This window comes from Peromyscus maniculatus, chromosome 9 (genome assembly GCF_049852395.1).
Source record: "Peromyscus maniculatus bairdii isolate BWxNUB_F1_BW_parent chromosome 9, HU_Pman_BW_mat_3.1, whole genome shotgun sequence".
Taxonomy (NCBI): domain Eukaryota; kingdom Metazoa; phylum Chordata; class Mammalia; order Rodentia; family Cricetidae; genus Peromyscus; species Peromyscus maniculatus.
In genome coordinates, this window is record NC_134860.1 from 57,851,922 (window position 1) to 57,876,361 (window position 24,440).

The following is a 24,440-nucleotide window of genomic DNA, read 5'->3' on the forward strand; positions in this document are numbered from 1 at the left end:
ATTGGTGGCATCTATGCTTTGGTTTGTTATCATTTCCCTGACCAGAGGTTTCTTCACATCTCTCCAGGAATAGTGTCATACAACAAATGCCAAAATGTATTAGAGGAAATGTAAGAAATGATAAAGAGATTCGTGTAGAAGTTCAGAAGACATTTGGCCAAATATGTCATGATATAAATATGGGCTATGAATCTATAAACAAAAATTTAAGAAAAAGCATTAACAGTGAAAAAGAGAAAAACTCTTTTAAATGAATTCTGTTTCTTTGGTATATGAAGAATAAACATTAGTTCATTGTTCCTTTGCTTTAAATGACCTAGAATTCATGTAATAAGAGTTTACTATAACATCCCAATTAGTGGGATTCATAGGACAATTAGAGAAATTCTTAAAGGGTAACTAAGTCCTCCTTACACCCAGAAGACAGAGTTAGAGTCAACTGTCCCTCTTGAACCTAGACAATCAAGACCACTTATCTTCAGAGAGTCTGTGGCCAAGAATGTGGTGACAAAGGCCAGAAGAGTCACATAAGGAAATAAAAGAGTCACTCTTCCCCTGAGTTTACACTCTTGGATGAACGTGAGCTTCCGGTTTGTCTGTATTTTCCACCCTCAAAGGAAAGGAGAATAAGGGAGAAACAAAGAGTAAAGCAGTCACGGCCAGCACAGATTTCCATGGAAACATTTTACCTGCATGAGTTTGGTGTCGTGTCCCGTGTATACAACAACGCCGAAGACCCACTGAGTGTTCCTGAGCTGGGTGCCTCTCAGTAAGATCTGGTCGGGCCCGAGGGCAACAGAGCTAAAAGAAAAACATTTCCATTTCTTGATAATCTGTCAAATAAGCATGCCTTTTCCCTTACATAAGCCTACAATAAATCAAAGTCAAATTTGTGAATTTATGCTTTGCTTAATCTACCTACCCCACCCCAAATGTCTGCTTTATCCATTCTTCACTATAGAATAGGATAGGGGTTTTTCCTATAAAATATCAGAGAGGATTATGCCTCGTAATCCTGTTATGCAAGAACACTGACAAAGGGAATGCTAAAAAGCCTCAAGCTTATTCATTTCTGAAAACCAATCTACCACTCAACGTGTGTGTGTGTGTGTGTGTGTGTGTGTGTGTGTGTGTGTGTGTGATATCTACGTGTTCACATGTGTACACACATGTGGAAGCCAGAGGTCAACATCATTTATCTTTCCACCTTATTTTCAAAACGAAGTCTCTCACTGTCACTGATTTAGCTGGCTAGCCAATGGACTTCAGAGATCAGCCAATCTGCGCTGATCTCCCAGCCAATCCCCCAGCACTGGCATTTGCTTTTAATGTAGGCTGGAAATCCAAACTATGGCCCTCATGCATGCATAATAGGCATTTCACTGACTGTGCCATAGTCCCAGCCCCGTTTCATTCAGCTTTCTAAAGCCAAGCAGAGCTGTAGTGAGGCGCACTGTGGACGGGCTGGTCTAGCATGTGCAAGCATTGCAAGGCACCGCACGGCAAAATCAATTAGTAAAATAGAAACGGTGCTTTGTAGAAGAAAGCTAACAAGGAACTACTAGATGAGTAGATGCCTCCCATGTGTGGGACGCTGAATACACAGCCAGTACCACTCTGCTGCTCTCCTGCACCACTGAATGCAATGTGAACTGTTTGTTTGGCCTTGTCAGTCACAAGCAAGAAAAATAAGCCGCTTTCTATGAACCCCATGTGAGGTCTTTGGCTTGTTTCTTTCCAAAAATCTGTTCTTTTCTTCAATGTAAGGGAAGTTTTAAATGAATTTAAACAGTGTTTCAGTCTCTCAGAAATGAGCTAAACACGAAGAAATCTCACTGTTTTAAATACTACGAAACTAGGACTTTTCAAAGCTCCAGGAATTCTTGGCCACATTAAAAAGAAGGTGGGGGAGGAGAACAGGAGGAGGAGAAATAACTAAGAAAAGGAGATTTGGACCTCTTCCCATCCAAGTGCAAGTTGCCAGTGAAGTCGTAGAGGTGGCGATTGGGCCCTTCGCACTCTATCCTTCCCGACAGTTTCATCAGTACTTCCCGAGTCTGCATGTCGGCTGTGTGGCTCAAGCCCTGAAACGGGACGATAAGCCAACAGAGATCAAACACTGCCATCCGCGTCTAAGACACAGTATGGCATTCTGTCAGTCACAGGGACATAACGAGCCATCTGCAATGCGACCACGTGAAAAGTCCTACAGCACCCCTCCAGACTGCACAAAGATAGCGAGATTTCAACGGTGCAGAGGAGGAAGCCCCAACCCCTGCTAGAGACGGCCATATTTAAATAATAGTTGAAGCATTGAAACATACAGCAGAAAGCGATGCCTCCACCATCCTGCAATACTGCTCAGATAGGACAGAGGGTCCTTTAACAGTCTATTGTACACCACTCGTTACTCTTAAAACTTTAACACTTTATTCTGAATATTTCCTAAAAAAAAAAAAAAATAGTTTGATGAACCTCATCAATGCTTCTTCAAACAGAAAAAAAAAAATGTAGTCCATAGGAAATAGAAAGGCACGGACAGAATTATTAAATTCAGTTTTGTGAAGCAGAAAAACAAACTCACAAAACAATGACAACAATATAAAATCCCACAAGAAACGACTATTGTATTATTATCTTTCAATACAGTTGTGTGGTAAGATTTTTTTAAAAAATTTGTATCTATTTTGTGCTGAATTTATTTCTGTGTCATGGGGTTCTTTTTTTGTCCCTGAAAAAAACATTTCATTCGATATATTTGATCGTAGTTTCTCTCCTCCCCCAATTCCCTCCCTGTGCCGTAAGGCTGTGTTCTATCAGTCTCTCCTACGACGTCTTGCCCTTCCAGGCAGCTTCCTCTTCTGGCTTCGGAACAATGTTCCTTTTCAGTGACGGTCAGCCAGGCAGCTCAAGCAGGGTTAACTCAACCCAGAGCACTGGAAAGGTGGTGGCCCATCTGCAGATCTTCAGTGACCAGAGAATCTACATCTAAACTTTGGTTGCCCATTACTTGGCATTTTTCAGCATGTGCTGCGGAAACTCAGTTCTCCTTTTCGGTCACAGAGCCCACTGCTTGGCCTGGACACACCTGCCAGCCTCACCATTGTGACACTGAATGTCGCATGTTGCTTCTTTAAACATCTTTCAGATACTTTGTAGCTTTCAGATACGCCCAGCCCAGCGGCCTGGACAGTTTCCTACGTGTCCTTAAAATGAACCCAAAGATTTGAATCTCTTGTTTTGCATGGTTTATAGGGTTTTGGGGGGTTGGTCAAGATGGTAGTGAACCATTTTCACAGGTGACCCCAGGCGGCTTAGAGGAAGAGTAGTGGACTAACTAGTTCAGGGTATGGAAACAATGTATCTAATGCTTGGCTCTCCACTATTACAACAGTAGCTCCAACCACAATGCAAACTGAGGCACCTGGATCTTTCTAGTCTGCAAGCCCAGAGAGTAGCTTTCTTCCCATTGCCCAAGTCAGCCTCATGCGGATGCCCCGTCCTGAGCACTGTGGGCAGAGCTTACGAAGACACAAATGAGTCGTGATACACTAAGCTGATGAAACTCATTTTCTAAGCTTCCTAGCCTCCTCAACAAGGTTTCCCCATAATTGGGGGCACAGACTTCTGTCGCTTCCACTAGGGATTAAGGTGTCATTTCATGGCCGAACTTTTTCTCCACAAGGTGCATGGGGGTGTTTGTGCCATATATTTGCAGCCTGACCTCCTGTAACAATGTGAGTCACAAAGTGACTTTACCTGTCGGATTTTAAGGTTCGTCTCCCCATCCAGGTTAGCGGTTTCAACATAGCACATCCCCTGAGGCTCACTATGAGGAAGGGGAAAGGCCAAGGTTAGTACCATCCTCGCCACAAATCCCCAGCTCATGAAACCTCTGCTGTGGGAACCGTTTGCCGGCCGCCCTTCAAATACACTATTATAAACGCTGTTCTAGAAACGCAACAGATGAGAGAAGGCGCTACACACTCATCTGCGGAGCTCAACACCAATAATCCAGTTTCATCTCCACGTGCTTGTTTGGTCTTGACTGGACCGTGACTGAGAACGGATGCGAAGGGGGCAGGAATGAGAATAAAACCCACCCATGAGACAGGGTGATTCCCACAGGCTGAGGACCCTCCTGCCCCTGACCAAAAGCGTTACCCTGGCAGGCTCAGAACAAACACATCTTTAAGAAAATGAGAGCCACAGGCGTTAAAAGAAGAGGCCCGAGCCAGGCAGGCCATTGTCTCCCTACATGTGCCCCAATGTCAGAGGGCAACTCTTCAATCAATTTTAAGAAGAGCGTAAAAGTGAGCAGAGTATACACTGTATTCCCACCTCCAGCCTCCTTCCTGGTCCAAGTTAGTCAGTAGAGTTAGTGGTGAGAAAGGACTCTTCCCCTCCCCCACATGCTACTTTGAGGGGCCATATGACTCTGGAAAGATCTTTAAGCTCTCTGTGCCCTGGTTTTTCCATGTACCAATACAAAAGGTATCTGGGGTTAAAAGCCACTGATTAGGCTGCTCACAGAAAGCACCCCCTCAGATGTGAAGAGCAGCCCCAGCCTCTGTCACTGCAGCAAACCATCTATGGTAAGCCAGCTTACCTGAGGTCACAGACAAATTTCCTGACCAGACTGCCAACTGACATATTCTAACAGTTTCTTCACTCCTACTGCATAGGGTCAATGAGTCACACCGGTTGTGTATGGCTCTTTCTTCCTCCATTGGTTTGGGTCCTATCTTTAAACCTTCTATCCCTTGGTTCCTAACATGGGGTAAATCTTATTCAAGGAACAATGGCTGCGATCCAAGAAAACACAAACTGCTTAGGCACCTGCATTTCCCAGCAGCATATCAATAGAGGGATTATCGACTTAACAATGCATACTATCACCTTGAACTCCAGAACAGAAGGTCTCCATCACCCTGGATTCGGCTTTCCATTATTTGCAGTATATGTTTCACATACGGAGCTGGAGCCAAGAAGGCCAAGGGTGGCAGTACCCAGCTCTGCACGCACATCCCTGGGTGGCGATGACTGTTTCTAGTACAAAACTGCCCAAAGTGCAGCAACCATTTGGGGTAAGAGCAAAGAGCAGGGCCACCTGCAGGCTGTGTCGATGACGAGAAAATGCCTCAGATTCTCAGGACAGTTGTTCACAGGCACCATCGACAGGCTGCTGGCTGGACTGACCAAGGAAGGGCTGAAGTCTCAGCTACACTGCCTCCTGGTGTCACTGAACATTCTCTCCCTTTATCAGTGTCTCGGCCGGTGAGGACTACCCTCGAGTCACTGGGAGCTAAAGCCATCAATACCCGCAGAAAGGTTCTAAAAACCTCAGGGGATGAACAGGCGGCAACACCAAACCAAACCAAAAAGGAGCAGCTAAGGGTCACAGCAGGAGAAGGTAACTGGCAAAGGTCCAGGCTGAGCATCCCTAACTTATCCACAGTTCTGGAGGCTAGAAGTATTCCCAATGTTCTACTCTTGCGAATTTTTAAATATTTGCATAGACTTTAACAACTGAACATCTCAACATCTGAAATCTAAAATGCTCCCCAATTCCGAAATTAAAGTTCATTAGGGATGCTCAGCTTGTAAAGGTCAGGGTTGTGGGAGGAGAACTCATGGGAAAGAAGAGAAAAGATGAATCAAGATTTCTGCAGTTCATTTAGTACTTTATTGTCCTTAACATTCATTTCAAAAGCTGTGCCCACTGGCACACCTGACCTGGAGGAGAACAGGACCATGTCTGCTGGAAGATACTGCCCATTGAGGACCTTCACGATGTCTCCCACTGCCACCTAGAGACCAGGGACAGGACAGAAGGCATGAACAGGAAGAAAGCTCACATGTGATAAGGGTGGTTAAATACACGAAGAAGAGAATTAGTACATAACTAAGCCACGCGCTACAAGAACAAAGGGCAGATGTTTCCACTGTGCCACAGCTGGCTTCCATACCCACAAGCTCCACGTCTGTGAGTTCAACCAACTATAAATGCAAAATATTTGCAAAGAGAAGTGCAGCTGCCCCAGAGAGGTGGTGCACGCCTAGGATCCCAGCGCTGGTAGTTCTGAGGCCAGCCTGAGCTGCACAGGAAACCTTGTCTCAACAAAACAAAACAAAAGTAAAAGAGAGGCGATAGCATTAACAAACGAAACTAAAAGCTGCCTGCGTGCTGAGCATCACAGACGATTTTCCTGGCATTGTCTCCTAAGCTACACACCATAGTACTGTTGCCATGGCATTGGGCTTTTTGTAATCTAGAAATCTTACATTTGTGGGAGTACGTAGGCATGTTCTATGCAAACAAATGTTTCTCTATTTTATATAAAAGACTTGAACATTTATACACTTTGACATCTGTTATTATCAACCTGGAATTAGTCCCTGCAGACAGTGGGGAATGGCCACATTGCATTTTTTATTCTTAATTATAGCTTTTGTGTGTGTGTGTGTGCGTGTGCCTGTCTGTCGCTGTGTCTGTGTGTGCATATATTTGCATCTAGGTATAGGTGCTTGTGGAGAAGAGGGTGTCAGAGTCCCTGGGGCTGGAGTTACAGGTAGTCCTGGACCACAGGATGTAAGTTGTTCTCACTTAACTGCGGAGCCAACACTCCAGTCCCAGTATTGAAATTTTGCAGTGATGTTTCCTGAAAAGGATTTTTTAAAAGGAAGGAAGGGAGGGAGGGAGGGAGGGAGAGAGGGAGGGAGGGAGGGAGGGAGGGAGGGAGGGAGGGAGGGAGGAGGAAGCAGGGAGGAGGAGAAAGAGGAATGGACAAGGATGAAGATCATATTTTCTTCCAATTATCCACCCATCTCAAATGCACAAACATTTCAATAGTAGCTTATGGTAGGGGTGATAAACATGTGGCTCTGAAGCCGGCCTGGGCTACTGGATGGAGTCCTCTCCCGCTCCCTGAGCTGCTGTGTAACCATGAGAGTGCCTTGCTTTCTCATCTATGGTACAAGGATAACAGCCCATATCTCATGGGACTGCTGACGGGCTCAACTAAGTGAGGTAGCTAAGTTCTCCTGTTTTGCAAATGGGGAAACTGAGCCTTAAAGCAAAATCACTGACTGAGGTCATACAGCCAGAGTGTTACAGTCATTATGTTTTTTAAAATATTTATTATTGTTGTATGTGCATTCCATGGTGCACATGTGGAGGTCAGAGGACAACCTCAGGGATGAGTCCTCTCCCTCCATCTTGTTTTGAACACAGGACCTTTCTTGCTGTTTGCCACTGTGCTGCGCAGTCCAAGCGAACTGACCCACAAGCTTCCAGGAGATTCTTCTGTTTCTGCTACCGATCTAGTCATAGGAGCTCTGGGATCACAGGCACATGCCACATCTGGCTTTGACGTGGGTTTGAGGTATATTAACTCAGGCTGTCAATATTCCATGGCAAATGCCTTTACCCACCGGACTATTTATCCATACAGCCATAATTTAAAAGCGGGTACCTTGATGGAACGCTGGTGTATGCACCCATTAGAGGGTAAAACTGCATTCTCTATGAGCCATGCATTCTAACCGGCTGTGGGACCCTCACTTTGAAAGAGGGCACCACCATTGGATGGGCAGCACACAATATTTAGTTTTTAAAAAGTGTGTGTGTGTGTACATTAATACTGTAGTATGTGTATGGAATGTGTACACTGTAGAATGTGTATGGATAATTAGAAGAAAATGTGATTAACTGTTCACTTCAACTTCATGTCCTCACCTTTCACCTTGGATTTTTTGGTTGTTATTGTTTTCTATTTTATTTATTTGTGTGTGTGTGTATTTGTGTGTATGTGTGTGTGAGAGACAGACAGACAGACAGACAAAGACAGAGAGTACATGAGTGAGTGTGAGCATATACGTCACAGCAGATGTGTGGAGGTCAGAGGACAATCCCCAGGAGTTTTTTCCTTGTACCATGTGGAGCCTAGGGATGGAACTCAGGCCGGCAGTAAGCACCTTGGCCTACTGAGCACTGGCCTCCACTGACTTTTGAGACTAAGAAATGAACCCAGCACCATGGCTTAAGGTGTGAAACAGGTGGATAAGCATAGTCTCCCGCAGGGTTTGGGTGTAACTTAATGGACTGTGTGAGTGTGAAGGTCCAAGTCAGGAGAATTCCTTGATGACTCGGAGAAACAGTTCCTAGTGCACAAATAGGTAGAGAGTACAGGAGAGGTGCTGTGCCTTTCTGTCCCTATTCTACTTAGATGGCAATGAGTTTCAAAAGCTACACTCGTGGTAATGACTGGATCACACAGACCAGCAGGTACCATGTAACGTTCTTTTAGGGGCTGGAGGTGAGCAGTGGTAAAAGCTTTTACCCAGCATGCATAAGGCCCCAGTCCCACCCCTAGCCCCACCACCACCACTAAACCCACTCATTTTCTGTTGGGCAATGAGAGGGTTTGAACCACTCTCCCACTGGTGCAGCAGAATGCTTATCAAAGGCAAGAACAGCAGACATCAAAGGCCAAACCCCTGGGTCACGTGAAGTTAGCATCAAATCGCAAGTCAGTATGTAATGTGAAGGCAGAAGGCAGGCACAAATCAAGCGGTCCCATAACCACACAGAGCAAACACGGGACGCTCATGCGCACTGAAGATGTGTTTAAGTAAAAATATCTTACATAAGTAGTTTAGAAAAAGAAGGAGCAATGAATAAAAACCAGAAAGAAAACTCAATCCTTTTAAAAAGAAGTGGATCCTTTGCCCCTAATTCAAAGCAAGAGGACAAGTAAAACAGCCTTCCCTCATTTCTAGAGGGCACTGGCTTCCCAGGAACCGGGTGCTAAGAGGTTTCAAGAACAATGAGAAGCTGCTAACTCAGAACCTGAAGATGCCTTTCTGTCTGGGTGTCCCTACACGTGATCAACCGGTCCAGGCGTGTGTGGTATTCGCTAAAAGAATTAGTGCAGTGAACAAAACTCTTCTGGGTCCCTGGATTCACAGCAGCCTCAGAAGGCTCCTCCTATCTCTCAATTATAAGCAGCTAAAGGACTCTCTTGAGTTGATCACACTACTGAGATCTTCCTCCCTGAGATGACCAAAGTCACGCAAAGCCCGGGGGCTGCTGTTACAAACGTCACACCTTCACAGGAGTGCAGCTGTGTGTGGCTCTCCAGAATACCTCAGTATCTCCTGCCCTCTGTCTTGAACATCTTTTCATGACCCCTGCCAAGCTCTGCCAAGCTCGCAGGGTGCACTGGGCTGCAGTGAGCCGCCCACATGGCCAGCAGCAGCCTCTCCTGTGAACTTCAAATGGAAACTCCAGACCTCTGTATTCTAGAAATAGGGCACATGTGTGCTTGATCGGTGCTGGGTACCAAGGATGGCCTGCATGGCTGAGGGTAACCGCACAAGAAGACTTCAGCATGAACTCCATGCTTGGCAGTCTCTGGTCTCTGCTAACAGACCCATTTAAGATGGGTCACCATAACGCACTGAAATCAAAACCACAATGTATCCAGCCCGGCCTACAACAAGGTGGTGATACCCCAAGCACCTGTGGGAGCAGGAAGGAACTCCAGGAGGCCATAGGGCCACCAGCTCTTGGGTTCAGGATTCACCACTGCAGGTCCCACTACTATTTCAAGAGGTGCCAAGACACTTGGATGCAAGTCATTTTTCATCTGGCCAACGCTTGTGCCTGTCTCAGGATAAAGCAGCCAGGAGACCCCTGAGAAATGGAGGAGCTATGAGGATTCTCCACTTCTCACTGCACGGGTACCAGTTCTCCCCTGAGAATTCTGCCTTTTGACCAAGAACCATCACACTGAACTTCCAAAGTGTAGGAGGCCAAGGAGGCCACAAGGGTTACAGCTTTCCACAAAACACGACAAAGGGGAGTTTTCTTGAAAGGGTAGATGGTTGTAAACTGGGTAAAGTCAAATGAAAACCACAGTGAGTGCTATAGGCACACTGGCAACATTGTTTCCCATTCAAAGGCCACAGGAGGCACTTACTGTAACTTAGATATGTAAGCAAGAAACAGTACTTGAAGTTGCCCTTCTGGAACATTGTTTTCTCTTTCAAAACAAAGACAAACCAAACAACAACAAGAAAAACCCATCAGTTTTGAGTGCTAGAATGATTGGCATCTCTAAAATTAACACTGTGTGTCCACCAACAAGGCCCAGCTCAGGTAGCTGGATAAAGGGAGGCACAGCAAGGCGGATCTCTGTGAGTTCGAGGCCAGCCTGGTCTACAAAGTGAGATTCAGGACAGGCACCAAAACTACACAGAGAAACCCTGTCTCTGGGAGGAAAAAAAAACCTGCTGGCTTTTCAGATACAAAACCCCAAAACAGCATAGGTGATTTCAGCCAACAACAACAACATCTTTCCTCCATGAACTCAGCCCTCACACTGCCAGCCTGCAGGGAGGAAAATCCCTCTTATTACCACTCTGAGGACAAAAGCAGCAACCGGTTCCACACCCTGCCTGGGAACCCTGTTCACACCCAGAGATCTTTCCACCAAACACATCTGAAGTGAGAATCTCAAAAGTTAAAAGATAACAGCTCTAAACATTTGAATTTAGGTGAAGGAAGGCAAGAGACTGGGGAAATGTTTCTCACATGGGGTTTAGAAACTGTTAAGTGCTGTGAGGTTCCAGAACTATCCTTGGCGAATAAAGATGTCCACAACTTGAACATTAGGTCCTTACAGAAGGGGCCAGAAAGGAGGGAGCACATGGCAGTTCTCATGGGAAAGCAGACTACATGAGAAAACTCATGTAAAGTAGACACAGCCTTGGCCTTACAGCAAATTTTATATTGCCATCAACATCAGCAATCTATGACAAGTCTCCAAGTCAATATTTCCTGGCATTATCTTTAAAACTGATTCTTACCTCTTTCCATATGATAGTATGCCACATACCATTTCTTAACACTGTAAAAGAAAAAACAATGAATTGGTTAGTATTGTAGAGACTCAAAATAAAATGTCAGCTTTCTACAAACCCAAAAAAGGCTCTGTGAAACTTGTATTTATTAATCCTAACAAATCATATCCTTGGCAGAATGGCAGATGACCAACCATGCCAATATAGGCCTCCATATGTGTACCTCTCCAACACATGAGTTCATGTGTGTGCGTAAACAAACCAAATTTACATTTAGCCCAGGAGTAGAAAAGGCTCGGTGTTACATAATTCCAATAGAAACAAGAACAGCAACAAAAAACTGAATTGATACAAACACCAAAATAATAAGAAAAGTGAGTAACAACCACAGCTGTAGAGCCATGACACTTCTAGAGACATCAGCTAATTTCTAAAAATCTTATCTTCCAGAGTATAAAATCCCATTGATATCTTATAAAGACTAACATTTTATTTTAGCACTCTTCTATTTCTTGAAAGATTTTATAGATAATGTTCTCAGCTTAATCTCAATGTCAATAGCCATGATCAAGCATTACTTAAGCACAGGACTCGTTCCTAAACAATGGAAAGAGAGATTGAGCCTGGTGGCTTACCTATTGTTTTCTTCTTGTTAACTGCATTGTCTGCCTTATGTCGCTTCTGTTACAGGAAAAAAGCAAACATCCAAATGTTCCATATGAATAATTGAAATGGAAAGCAGTAAAACCAGGGGGTAATGGGGGCCAAGAACCCTACAATGCTAATGCTGTAGATTTAAGCTGGGTGGTTCACCATCTGTCAGCACTGACTAGATCTCGATGTGACTACCTGAAGCTTAGGTGACTTTTTGGTTCTAATGATTTATAAGCCCTTCAAAGTTTCAGTTTCCTCACAGTTATTTGTGGACAGCCTGAAACAATGATTCAGTATTATAAACCCAACAACAAAGAGCAGGTTTCATTCTCAAGTTAAATTACTATGTATTCCATGAAGTATATAAGTGAGGGGAATCAAGTGTGTGTGTGTGTGTGTGTGTGTGTGCAAAATGGAGAGATGGAGGGAGATAATGGCAACGTGGTTGTAGCCAATGAGGTGTGAGGGAAGCGTGAGGAGAAAGATTCTTGGAGAATTACTTCAGGCATAAGAAGCACAAAGCTGCTTACAGAGAGTGATAATTAAAGGCTTCATTTGATACCTGAACACAGTCACTCCAAAGCAGGATACAAGGACTAATAGCGATAAACACCAGCCAAGTTCTAACAAAATGATCCAGGACATAGAAGTGCCTCAGAATCACTGCACAGGCATCTAGGATTCTTGAAGTATCTCTTCCTCCCCAGGAAACACCACTACTCCCCTAGCAGCTGGTTAGCTGTAGCCCTATTTCCTGTTACAAGCATTTCACCCGGTCACATATACTTCAAATGTCATGATACGATGTTGTATTATGCAGAGTCAAAAACTTACAAAATCTTCTACAATCTCTTTGATGCCTGCAATTGTTAAAATGATGATCAATGGCACCAGGGTGGTGTATCGTCCTGTTGGCGATACGTCTGGAATTTGCTGTAAGAAAACACAAGACAGAGTGTGGCATGTGAACATCTCCACAGAGAAGAAAAACATGGCGCTCAACCCCACTCTCACTAATCTGGTCCATTTCTGTTACACAACAAAAGCCCTACTAATTAAAAAAAAAACTAGCTAAGTAGTTTACATTTGCAAGTTTATCTGACATGGCAATATGTTTGAAAAACAGGTTAGAAGTACGACCTTCATGGCCAAAATACATGCATGGTATATATGTTTGAAATATCACAATGGAATATAGTGTCTGATATAATGAATATGTGTTAATAAAAAAAAAAGTGAACACGACAAGTATGACCCATAAGAACCAGTTCCCCTTCCCTTTTTAGTAACTACTTTTTTCAAGGAATTCTCTCCCAAGTCTGTTTTATACAAAGATCATGTCTGTTCACTCTGGTGATTATTTGAGGAGGCAACTATCTGCAAATAGTCCAACATTTTTTCCAATAAAGATACTTGCTAGTAAAATCTCATTTTGCACATAACTGAGTTTGCAAATTTCAAGTACTTTAAGAACCCATTACCTGCAGTAAGGCAATAAATAGGAAGAAGGCATTAGCAGCTCTCCTAATCTGCTCATACAAGAATCGAGGTAGAAATGTCAACACGCTGTACTTGGCCGTACTGAAAATACAAAGAAAAGTACTACTATTAGCTAAAGAGGTAGCCCTTAAATAACAACAATGTGCCCCCCAACAGTATGTCCTATGTAGAGGGACGCAGCTGATCAGAGAAGCTTCCAATGTGATTTCAGTTCAAACTTTGAACACTCAACTTTCCCATGTGGTGACCAGGCCACTTAGCCCATCTGGGAGCCACATGCTAAGAGCAACACTTGTGAATATCAATCAGTTCAATGAACCCCTGTGCACATGATACGCTGTGTGTTTCACCCACACCTGAATAGTTTCCATTCCTCGCCCCCACCATGCACCCTTTACTTGGCAAACTTTGCTCAGACTTTGGCTTCACCTGGCTACTTTCTCCCTCCACCCTGCAGCCTCTTAATGAGTGACCTGTCTACCATCTCATCCCTGTTACATCGTTAGCTTCCATTACATTTGGTCAAATTCTAAAGGACTCTTCTGCCTTTAAACCCATGGAGGTTATTCTCATATCATGTTGTCTTTGCTTTAACTCATACAAGTCCTCTGCATTCATAGATTAAAAAGAAATATTTGAAAGGAAATTGTATCTGTACTGAACACATACAGGCTTTTTCGTTATGATTCCCCTTTTCAGCACACTATAACAATGATTTCCATAGCATTCATTGCACTGAGGAATGTAAGTCATCTAGATACAATCCAAAAGTATGGGAGGAGGTTGTGTAGGTTCTGTGTACAAGCAATTCCAAACATATGCCAGCACCCTTCTCCTTGTGAGTGTGAATATTTGGCTAGCAGTAGGACCTGGGAACTGGGGTGAAATGACCCCAGTGAAAGTGTTTACGGCTGGTCACCCAGTCTCTCCCTACATATTGTGTGTCATGGGACCCATGGTGTGGCTGAGGTCCAAGGCGTGGACTTGAGCTCTGGCAGCTGGTTGTGAAGGTGCACACATTGGGCCCTGGTCATTTCCCTCCCAGGACAAAAGCTTTCAACCTTTCTCAGGAGAGGACAAGGTTGGAGGAAGGAGTGTCCTAGTGGGATTGAACAAGTATGGGAGACAATCTCTCAGAAAATCGAGCCCAGCAAAAACGTGGGTCTGTAGCTTATTCATCATCCCAAACCACCAAGCTGCCCGGGAGCCAGAGCTACAGAACACAGGAAAAAGAAGGCATCTTCAGAGCTGCTGGCTGTGCTGGCTCCCCAGCACAAGAAAGTCTGGAACTGATCATTCTGAATTTCTCCAGCAGCTCAAAGTGTGTTTTCCCCTGAAGAAGCCTCCAGAAACCTGCCAGCTGGACCAGCTTAGCACACATCTTCCAATTGTGAACAGTAAATCCACAAGAACCTTGAAGGCATCCATACCACCTCTTCTCTTGCGTACATGCAAAACACACATCTGCTCAACAGTAAGGAGGTCATTTAACAGCCACTGAAAGAGTAGAAGGCCACACTGAAGTCCCCACAAGATGCTGGTTTGATGTATAGACCAGTGCTTCAGACCCATGTTCTGGGAGTCCCACATTCTCCCAGCTCCCTACAAGACACCATCCCTTCTCTTGAGGACACTCACTTCACAGACTGGAGGTGAAACCTAACATGCTTTGTCAAGGCCCTGGCTTTGATCCCTAGTACAACAAAATCAAGCTACTACCCCTAAACCCTGCCAGGCTTGAAGATGTACACCCCTAATCCTAGCACTAGGGAGGCCAAGGATCATGAGTTCAAGGCCAAGTTAAGCTATCAGTAAAGTCACCATGTCAAAAACACTGAAGGGGAAAGAAGATAGAAAAGGGGAAAGGAGAAGGGGAGGGGAGGGCAAGGGGAAAAGGAGGAGGAAAGTCACTAAGGAGTTCTAGACTACCAGGATTTGAAGGAGGGGGAGGAGGAGAAGGTGGAAAAGGAGGAGGAGGAGGAGGAGGAGGAGGAGGAGGAGGAGGAGGAGGAGGGGAAGGAGGAGGAGAAAGATTAATGTCCTAAGAACTTACCCATGTCTTTATATAACAGTTAATTTATTTATTGTTTATTCATTTTATGGTGATGAAGATTATTGTCAAATTCTATTGAAGTGCTTAGTTCTAACTGAAATACTCCAGTCTCCCATATGCATACAGGATTGTGCATAAAACCAAAGTATGCGGTCTGAATTCTCGTACCTGTGCATAGGCTCATAGACAAAAGCTGCCCCCAGCCTTAAACAGAGAAGCCTCTCTGACAACAAGCAGTGATGAATGCAGACTTGTGGCTGTTCAAGATGCTAAGAATAAGTGACAGCTGTGAGCTCACTCCTAAAGAAAACATGTCACCACCCCCTCTACGACTCACGGAACACTGCAGGACGTGTGTAAGAGCTGGAAGGTAAGAGGTGAAGAGCTGTGGAAGGCTATTCTCTAGACTAGTGGTTCTCAACTTGTGGGTCATGACCCCTTGGGGGGTTGCATATCAGATATTTACATAAAGATACATAACAGTAGCAAAATTATAATTATGAAGTAGCAACAAAATAATTTTATGGTTGGGGAGTTCCCGCAACATGAGGAATTATATATATATTAAATGGTCTCATCATTAGGGAGGTTGGGAACCACTGCTCTAGACTCATACCACCATAGTAATCATGAACTCACAACAACTGTGCTCTCTTACACTGAGCTCACATAGGACTAGCCCTAACAACGATCAGTCACAGAAGCAGAAGGGGCTCATAGGGCCCCAATGTTTACCACTGACGTGCTGGCTATTGACCGATTCTGGAAGAGAATTGCTGCCTTTAGTTGTGTCCAATTGCCCTGGTTAACCTCAGCAGGTCCCGAAACAAAACAAGTAGACATGAGTACAGAAAGTAATTTGTGAAGAGGGGTGGTAGGGAGATGAGAGAGTTACTGGAAATGACCAAGAAACAAGATAACTGAGCTGAAAGCCAGAAAGTGCTTTACTGTGTGCATACAATAGGGTGGACAAAATCAGTTCCAAAACTGAGCCCCAAGTTCAGTTAAACAGCTTTTTTACATCCTCTTTTGTCTTACTAGCAATCTAGAGTGGCATATATTTTCAATGGATAGCTAAGTTTACTTCAAAGAATTTATTGAAGTACCCTATATAAGCAGAAACTTTTCTCCAAACAGCAGAATTTACCATAAGCCATTAATAGGGCAGAGTGGAGGGAGGAGGAATTTAGTTACCTGCAAGTCAGAGTGAGATACTGTAAAGGTGCTAGCTTGTTGCAAACATTTATAATTGTAGTATAACAAATGTTTCCTAAAGACACAAAGCTATTAAAAAAGAGAACACATTGGCAAAGGGGAAAATCAATTAGACATTAGGTTTCTTGCTAGGAACACAGACAGCTAGGGAAACACTTCACATTTTTATACCCAGCCAAACTGCAAGGTATTCTGCGCTTTTGCTTTTTAGGAAGCTCCTTACTGTACCGGGAGCATCAACAGAACTGGAGAGTAATTATTTTCTTACTGGATTGTTGCACGCTCCCTATGCATTGAAGAATCCTAGTGAATGCCATAAATATGCAGCTATTTTTTTTTTAAAGAAAGGAAATATATATTGCAACCAAAACCTGGGGATATAACTCCGGAAAGTTCTGGGGTGTCCACTTTACAACATAGCTAGAGAGTGACTAATCTGTCTAGGGAAGAGCTTGCTAGTGTAGACATAGAGACCAGTTGACAGGATTATTTCCAAAATATAGAGAAGAGACAGTGTGAAGCTTAGCACTAGAGGGCTCACCTAGCATGCAAGGACCAGGCTCAATGCCAAGCACTGCAAAAATAAAACAAAATACAAATATAGAGAGGTTGGGTGGTAAAAGTATATAGAGATATTAATATGCAAAATTGTTTAAGCTGAAAGGAGGGGAAAACAAGTTATACTAAAAAAAAGAAGTAATCATGGTCTACCACTTCACCATTTAGCCCTAAGGTCAGTAAATTAAATCTTCATTTATTAAAGAATTCCATGAAGATAATTTCCAAACTTAATTTTAAATCACAGTGAAGGACTGTGTAGCTCAGAAGCAGAATATTTTCTTAGCATATGTAAGGCTTTGGGTCCCATCCCCAGCAAAATGATCATAATACACATACATTCAAATATATGCACACACATGCAGGAAAACTAAATTTCTAAAAAAACAAACAAACAAAAACCCTAAATTCTAATTTTGAAATGTGGTAGAAACCAACAGAAGAAATTAAGACAGAGTCCAAAGTGGTTGTTTCCACAAGAGTAGTACATCAGATTGAAGATTATTTGTTGATTTTCATGATAATCTGTTCAACTGTTTGAACTTTTAACCACCTGTATATGTTGTTTCCATACCAATTTTAAACCATATTTGAAATTAAAGAGTATCCAGCTAGAACTAGGAAGGAACAGTTGTTCTTTGGAGTAGTTTTAGAATGACCATACATCAGGAGCTGTTTATTAGAAGATGATGTTGGGCTAAAGACCCAACTTGTTCTTTTACTACCCCCACCACAGAAGGTCCTGGTAACCCATCCCATCTGATACTGCACCCAACAACCACTTCCTCTGGCCAGCAGCCATGGGGGAGCCCGAGGCTCATGGGTGGAAGGAGGGGAATTCTGGCCTGTCCCACAAGGGCCCGACAAGCATTAGCTCTCTGATACACATCTGGGTCATCCTTCTTATAAGGCCAGACTTCAGCACCAGGCTTCCTTCCCCCCTACTCCCCTACAGGGAAATGCAGAGCATAGCTCTTCTCCTGTAAGTGGAAGTCACTTTACTCTGAAGAGTGCTAGTCCTTACTGAGTTTTCTGACTCCTTTCATCCTCTGCCAAATTCCCATAACAGTTTTATTTCTTCTTTTCATCAAACCACATCCCTCTTTTCTTAGCCAACAGCCCAGGGTCATCTACTCCAGCAAGTTTTTCCCCATTCAAATCCAGGCAAAGTGTACACTGTGTATCAACTTACCCATTTCAACATAGTGTAAATGAGACAGAGAGAGAGCCAGGTAGACAGTCTGCAGAAGTAGTTTCTTTTTTTATATGGGGATCTCTGAGATGGCCACATCAAACATCCTCATTAGTCCCTCTCTGTGCCTTGCAGGCTAAGTGGACTCTGCAGGCAGATCAACAGCACAGTGCCCTCTGCTGGCCAGCACCACAGCGGCACTTTGTTCAACACAACACTTCAGTGTGTCTTAGCCATTTCACAAATCCTCCCAAGACATGATGCTTAAGGCACTGTCTTCAGTGTTTCTCAACCTGTCAGTTGTGACTCCTTTAGGGTCAGATGACCCTTTCATAGGGGTTACAGATCAGATATCCTGAATATCACATATTTACAATTCATAATAGTAGCAATATAAGTATGAAGTGGCAACGAAATAATTTTATGTTGGGGGGCCACCACAACATGAGGAGCTGTATTAAGGGGCTGCAACATTAGGAAGGTTGAGGACCACTGCCCTACTTAAATGGCTCCATGTACTTTGTTCTTATACATCCACTGATGGACACTTCGTGTAAAAACAACATACTAGCCATTCCTATGAAATTCTATTTATCTTTTCACTTAACTTACTATAAAGTACAAACCCAGAACTATATTCAGATTTTGTGGATCCTGGATGAAATTGTACATACAAAAGTGGGTATGACAGTGAAATGCTTACAACACAATGCAAATACTCATGAGAGATTTCCTCACAATATTATAAAGATCCCTGAAAGTCGTTCTTTTTAATGGTTACCTAATAGTCTATAATTTACTCAGTGATTATATTGTGAACACTGCTTTATTTATACATCACAATAAATACCTGCACTCATATTCATAAGTATTTTGGTGAGCATAATTCCATAAAACAAATGGCCTGAAGTGGGATTTGCAACTCTAAGGGGAATGTGGCTTCTTAAAGGGAGCAATTCACATTTCCTGTGTCCTAACCAATATATTTCTATTCCCAGAGGATCACAGATACTTGGTTATAATACACAGCAGAGAACTTCCCAAACACATTTTTAAACTTCACACTTTACACAAGAGGAACCCAACTGCTATTTTGTGTCTCTGTCTTCTGATGCTGGGGACTCAGGACCTGAGCATGGCAGGCAAAGGGTCTTGTCCCGGAGCAACAACCCCACATGTATCGTTTGTAACAGTAGCGAAGAGGATACCCTACAAACAATAGGTGTTTTTACAGCACTGGGTCTCATGTCAATAATGTGTCACTGTTACATAACTGTTTCTTCATCATTATTAAAGTCAAACATGTCTTCATACATCTGGGGCCATTTGGCTTTACTCCAGTATCATTTCCTCATATATTTACTCATTTCACCCTCTCTCAGTGTGTGTTTGTCTGTGTGTCTGTGTGTCTGTGTGTCTGTGTCTGTCTGTTTGTATGTACGCACCTGTGTATGGAGGCCAGAGAAAGACTTCAGGTGTCAGCTATGGGGAGACAGACTGACCCCAGACTTTCTCCGAGGCCCTGATGAATAAACAAAGTGAACTTCAGTTCTATCTCATTATCTAGGATAAGACTTGGCCATGCCTGTCTGGGGCTGGAGCCAGTGCCTCAAAGGAGCCAAGGTTGTGGTTTCTGTGGAACCAACTCTTCCCTTGGGCTGTGGCTATCAGTCCTAAGGTAGCTGAGTCTGAGATAGCCCATCTTCTCTTGGCCAGCATTGTCTGATTTAAATGTCTGCTGACTGTGGCCATCTCCCCCACTGGAAACAGTATCTATGATGCTATACTTCTTAATAAACCTGCTTGGCATGAGTCTTCAGCTTACCCAAGACCTCCTTATCCAAGGTTTCAGCTATTGCTTTTTGTCTTCTTTATTCCTGATTCCCAGTTCTCCCCTTGATGTTTGGAACCCTTATTCCTGCAGGTTCCAGGCTGCCAGCTCTATCACTTTCCACCTTACTTACCTGAGACTCAACCAAGCAGTCTCCCTGCTCTCTTCCTCCCCTCATTCCCTGCTCTCACTCCTTCTCTGTGCCTAGAGCTAGGCTAAAAGCCAGGACCCTCACAATCTTCTGATCCCTTGCCTTCACAACACTGGGGTAGTGTGTGTGTGTGTGTGTGTGTGTGTGTGTGTGTGTGTGTGTGTGTGTGTGTGTCCATGCCCATTTTTTTATATGCATCCTGGATATCCTAACTCAGGTATCCTGCAAGCAAGCACTCTTACCCACTGAGTCTTTCTTTTTTTTCTTTTTTTTTTTTTTGAGGTTGTTGTTAATTTTCTATTTTGAGATAGTCACACTGTGTAGCCTAGGTTAGACCTGAACTTCAGGTCCTCCTGACTACACTTTCTAAATGCTAGGATTATAGAAGAGTACCCATATACTAATATTCAGCTCTTAATTTCTTGTTTTGTTCTTATTTTAATCCTTAAGTATCCATTAGTAAGAATTCTTGCCAGGAGCTGGTAGATTCTTGCTTTTAATATTTGGGTATGTGTGTTTCATTTGAAATATCCATAGAAGTCGGGAAATTAGTAAGGGGCTATGGGGCAGGGTTTCCAAGGAGAAAAGAAATAATACAGTAGAAAAGGGTAAATGGTAATAATGAAACAGGAAGAGTTAAATGAGGTGGGGAATGGAAGAACTGAAAAAGCCATGTGAAAAACAACTACCAAAGAAGCTTCCTAAAATACAAACATACATGTACATATACAAAAAAAAAAGGTTTAGATGACATTACCCTATTACAGGAAACAACACCCTATCTAGACACCACAGGATAACCAATAAAACCTCCAGTACCAGGAAAGAGTAACCTCTCTTTTGAGCTGTTGGCCAATAGGATCCCATAGACCCACACAAAGACAAGCTCTTGTTGATGCTCTTGGTTATTCTCCAGAACTTGATAGTAAGACCCTATACTTGAAGACCAAAGACACCTTATACTTGAATAAAAGAAAACTGGTACTGAGCTTCAGCCCTGCTGGCTAGTTTTCCTATTGCTAAGAAAAGTAATCATCAATCTTATCTAGCTGCAAACCCTGTAAGCCATAACAACAACCAGCCTGACAAGATATGCCCTCTGATGCAATAGTGGTACAACTGTCATGGAAGTAATCAACCACTTTATGACTGGATTTAACTCCTTTAGGGGAGTCCATACCTCCACAATTATGGGGCCTCTAACCTGTGAACAGATGGGTTATAGGTCCTCAGGGGACAATCTACTACTATTACACTACTAAAGGGACACTGAATGAAACTGACACCCAATGACTGATCATTGTACCCATGGGTTAATGAACCTCTAAAAAATTATCAGAGAACTTATTCAGCAGATATAAATTAATACAGAGACTCACAATTGGTCATGGTACAGAAAATAAGGGACTGTAGAGTATTCATTCCTAAATGGGATATCTATAACACACTCCCTTCTATCCAAAGCTCGGGAATCATTGCAGTAGAGGAGGCAGAAGGATTGCAAGAGACAGAGGTGGTGGATGACAACAAGGAAATCGTGTTTTCCAAACGTACCAGGGTGGCAGCACATGGGAACTCACAGAAGCTAGGAGAGCATGCACAAGACTTTTGAAAGATCAAGCCAGAAAAAAATCCCAGCGTAGAAAGGGGGTATGATCATGAAGCCCTACCCCAGCTAAGAAGTTACTGACAATTGACAGCTACCAATAAAGGGAAAGTTGGTTTTCTATAAGTGTGTAATCCCTGGTAGGTCTAACATGCTCCAGTGAAGGGCCACACACCCCAGAGTATACGGGAAACACTAACTGGACTGGATAGGTTTTTTAAAACTGACATAAATTTGGGAGGGTAGGAATGGATCTGGTGGATCTGGAAAGAGTTGAGGAGGTACACAGGCAATCAAAGTACAATGTGTGAAATCCTCAAAGAATTATTAAAATATGCATTTAAAAATTCTTTATTCCGTGTGTGTGTGTGTGTGTGTGTGTGTGTGCGTTCTTCAATATTGTTTCTTTGGTAATTTTTATGTCAGTTTTTAATCACAAACCAAAATTTTGGGTTGGACATCATGACTAGAAGAGAGTGTTTCCATCCTAAGCTTCTCTGGAGATTACCTTAAAGTCATACACCACATGCTCTGTGATAAAGCAAATTCTCAAAAGATTTGGCTTCAAAAACTGTTAAGTCATCATTTTGGCAGTGTGCACCTAGAGTTTTTCTACAACTCTCTACATGAAGATTAATGATTCTAATTACTGCTAATGCAAAACTCATTAATCTAAGACAAACCCATAGTGTTTATCCAATAGTTTGTTCAATTTCTCAACAGTCCGTATTTTCCAATTTTAAAAAAAAACACAGATAACATGGCTCAATTGTGAAAATCTCTGTTAACTGAAAGCCAATGACAATAGCTACTCCAAAATTTTTCTGAAAGGTGAACAACAAAGACACATAAATTAGACAAATGCACACAAACTCTGGTTAGAAAAAAAAGACATTATTCATCAGAAATTGAATTATCTCCCTCTACAAGAAACCCCTGTAACTCCACTAATACAGAGGGTTATTCCCTCCCCCCCACCCCCCCCACCCCCCACCCCCCGACTGCAGTTAGGAGACCTGGTGCTGGCACTAACAACAACAACGTCCCAGACTTCTCTACCATGTCACCGCAGCCTGGGCTGGTACTCTATTCTTCCTCCTCCAGATTCCTGGCTGTGTTCCTCACAGGAGGATGGAAAGTGGAGGATTCCACACCTCTCTCTGGGAATGGGAATGTCCCAAGCTTCCTCAGCTCTTGTGCTGAGGGCCCTGGTCAAATCCCGGTTCTGTACTAGGCGTGCTTGGAACACGATTGCTCAGGAGTCCCTGTTGGAATGCCTTCCCAAGGCAACATGTCTCCTGGATGTGGCCTCTTTGCTTTATTTACAGGATATTCCCCAGTCCATCCCCAGAGGGAGTCAGGGTTAAGTGCCAAGTTGAACAGGGACCTCTGTATGCACTGCACAGGCAGAAAAAGAAACAAAACAAAAACATCTGTCATCTCCCCTCAGTGAATCTCACTGAACTATAAATAATTAAAACATTTAGGAAAAGGAACGGAAACAGGGCTGGATGGAGAGATGGCACAGAAGTTTAGAGTGCTTGCTGCTCTTTCAGAGACCCCCGAGTTCAGTTCCCAGCACCCACATCAGTCAGCTCCCAACCACCTGTAACTCCAGGGGATCCCTGCATTCTTCTGGCCTCCATGCATATCCCACCCACACACAAGCATACACACACACACACACACACACACACACACACACACACACACACGTATGCACATGCACATACTCACTCCTAAGTGCACACACTACCCTGTCCATCCTCTCTGAGTGTCACCATCATTCATCAAAGTTATTTGCCTGTGGGTGCTGCTGTCGGCTTGAAAGGCTAACATTGTCCTCTATGTACTACCCTACAGGAGGGTGAGAAAGGCATTCTTCAACTTCTGTCTGTCCAACCCGGGCTGTGAATCACTTTCGTTGAAATCTAGTCCCCCTTTGGGTATCAGAAACATCATCAGATGTTCATGGAAAGTATCTGGGCTTCAACATTTGACAGTAAGACCATTTTTAATGATATCATATTGCAATAAGGCGGGAAGCCTGAAGACTTCTGGAGACAGACAGTTGGTTATTTTTCACGTATTTCATTCATTCCTTCCAAGGCTACTTTGACTGGTTAGAAGTTCCTATTGCCACCACCTTCTGATTCATTTTCAACTGTTTTCCAACAGAATACGTGCCATATTTAAAACCATTCTAGGACAGAAGTAACAGATAGTCTAGTATTTGAGAACATGTTGTATGCTGGATTCTTGACCCAGGACCTTGACTCCAGGGCAAACAATAAGGGTGCCCTGGGGAAAAGAATCCATAATCCTTGCCCGTGTTTGAGTTGGGAGTCACACCATTCCTGTGTGAAAGGGAGGGCTGAGGGTGATGCCCAGAATGAGGATTTACTTCCCACTAGTTTAGTGATTAGTATGCACCAGGTAACAGACCTTGGAAACACATTGATTAGGCAGATGCCAACTTACAGGGCTAAAAATGTCCTTAAAGAAGAGATCTAGCTTGCTGGGGACCATGGAGCAAGTCACTGTGGAGCTAAGCTCCAATGGCACAGTGCTGGCCTTGGCTCTCCTCTTTTATGCAGAGCACTGGACACAGGTGGAGAGGCAGGAGCTAAGTCTGAGGTGGGCACTGATGTCTGTTCAACATTCCGATTCATCCAGCTTGAGTCTGTGTGGGAATACACTGGCTTTTGCAGAGACTCCTTTAAATAATGACGGTTCAGTTGGGTGGGGGTTATTAAGTGTAGCCACAGCTGGCTTGAATGAGTTAACAGGGACTATTGGGGTGCAGCCCCTCAA

General features: G+C 43.5%; 1 protein-coding gene across 16 annotated transcripts in view; it reads right to left on the reverse strand.

Moving 5' to 3' along the window:
• Atp8a2 (ATPase phospholipid transporting 8A2) overlaps positions 1 to 24,440 on the reverse strand; it is a 592,551-nt gene that overhangs the window by 413,331 nt on the left and 154,780 nt on the right. For 13 of the 16 annotated variants that reach the window (XM_076545122.1, XM_076545120.1, XM_076545119.1 and 10 more), the window contains exons 3-10: positions 13,002 to 13,101; positions 12,355 to 12,453; positions 11,502 to 11,547; positions 10,873 to 10,913; positions 5,737 to 5,810; positions 3,760 to 3,829; positions 1,957 to 2,084; positions 690 to 801 (exon numbers count right to left, since the gene is read on the reverse strand). In XM_076545122.1, the coding sequence (XP_076401237.1) occupies positions 690 to 801; positions 1,957 to 2,084; positions 3,760 to 3,829; positions 5,737 to 5,810; positions 10,873 to 10,913; positions 11,502 to 11,547; positions 12,355 to 12,453; positions 13,002 to 13,101 (670 nt within the window). The remainder of the gene's footprint in view (positions 1 to 689; positions 802 to 1,956; positions 2,085 to 3,759; positions 3,830 to 5,736; positions 5,811 to 10,872; positions 10,914 to 11,501; positions 11,548 to 12,354; positions 12,454 to 13,001; positions 13,102 to 24,440) is intronic. The other 3 variants (XM_076545127.1, XM_076545126.1, XM_076545123.1) reach the window with 2 other exon arrangements.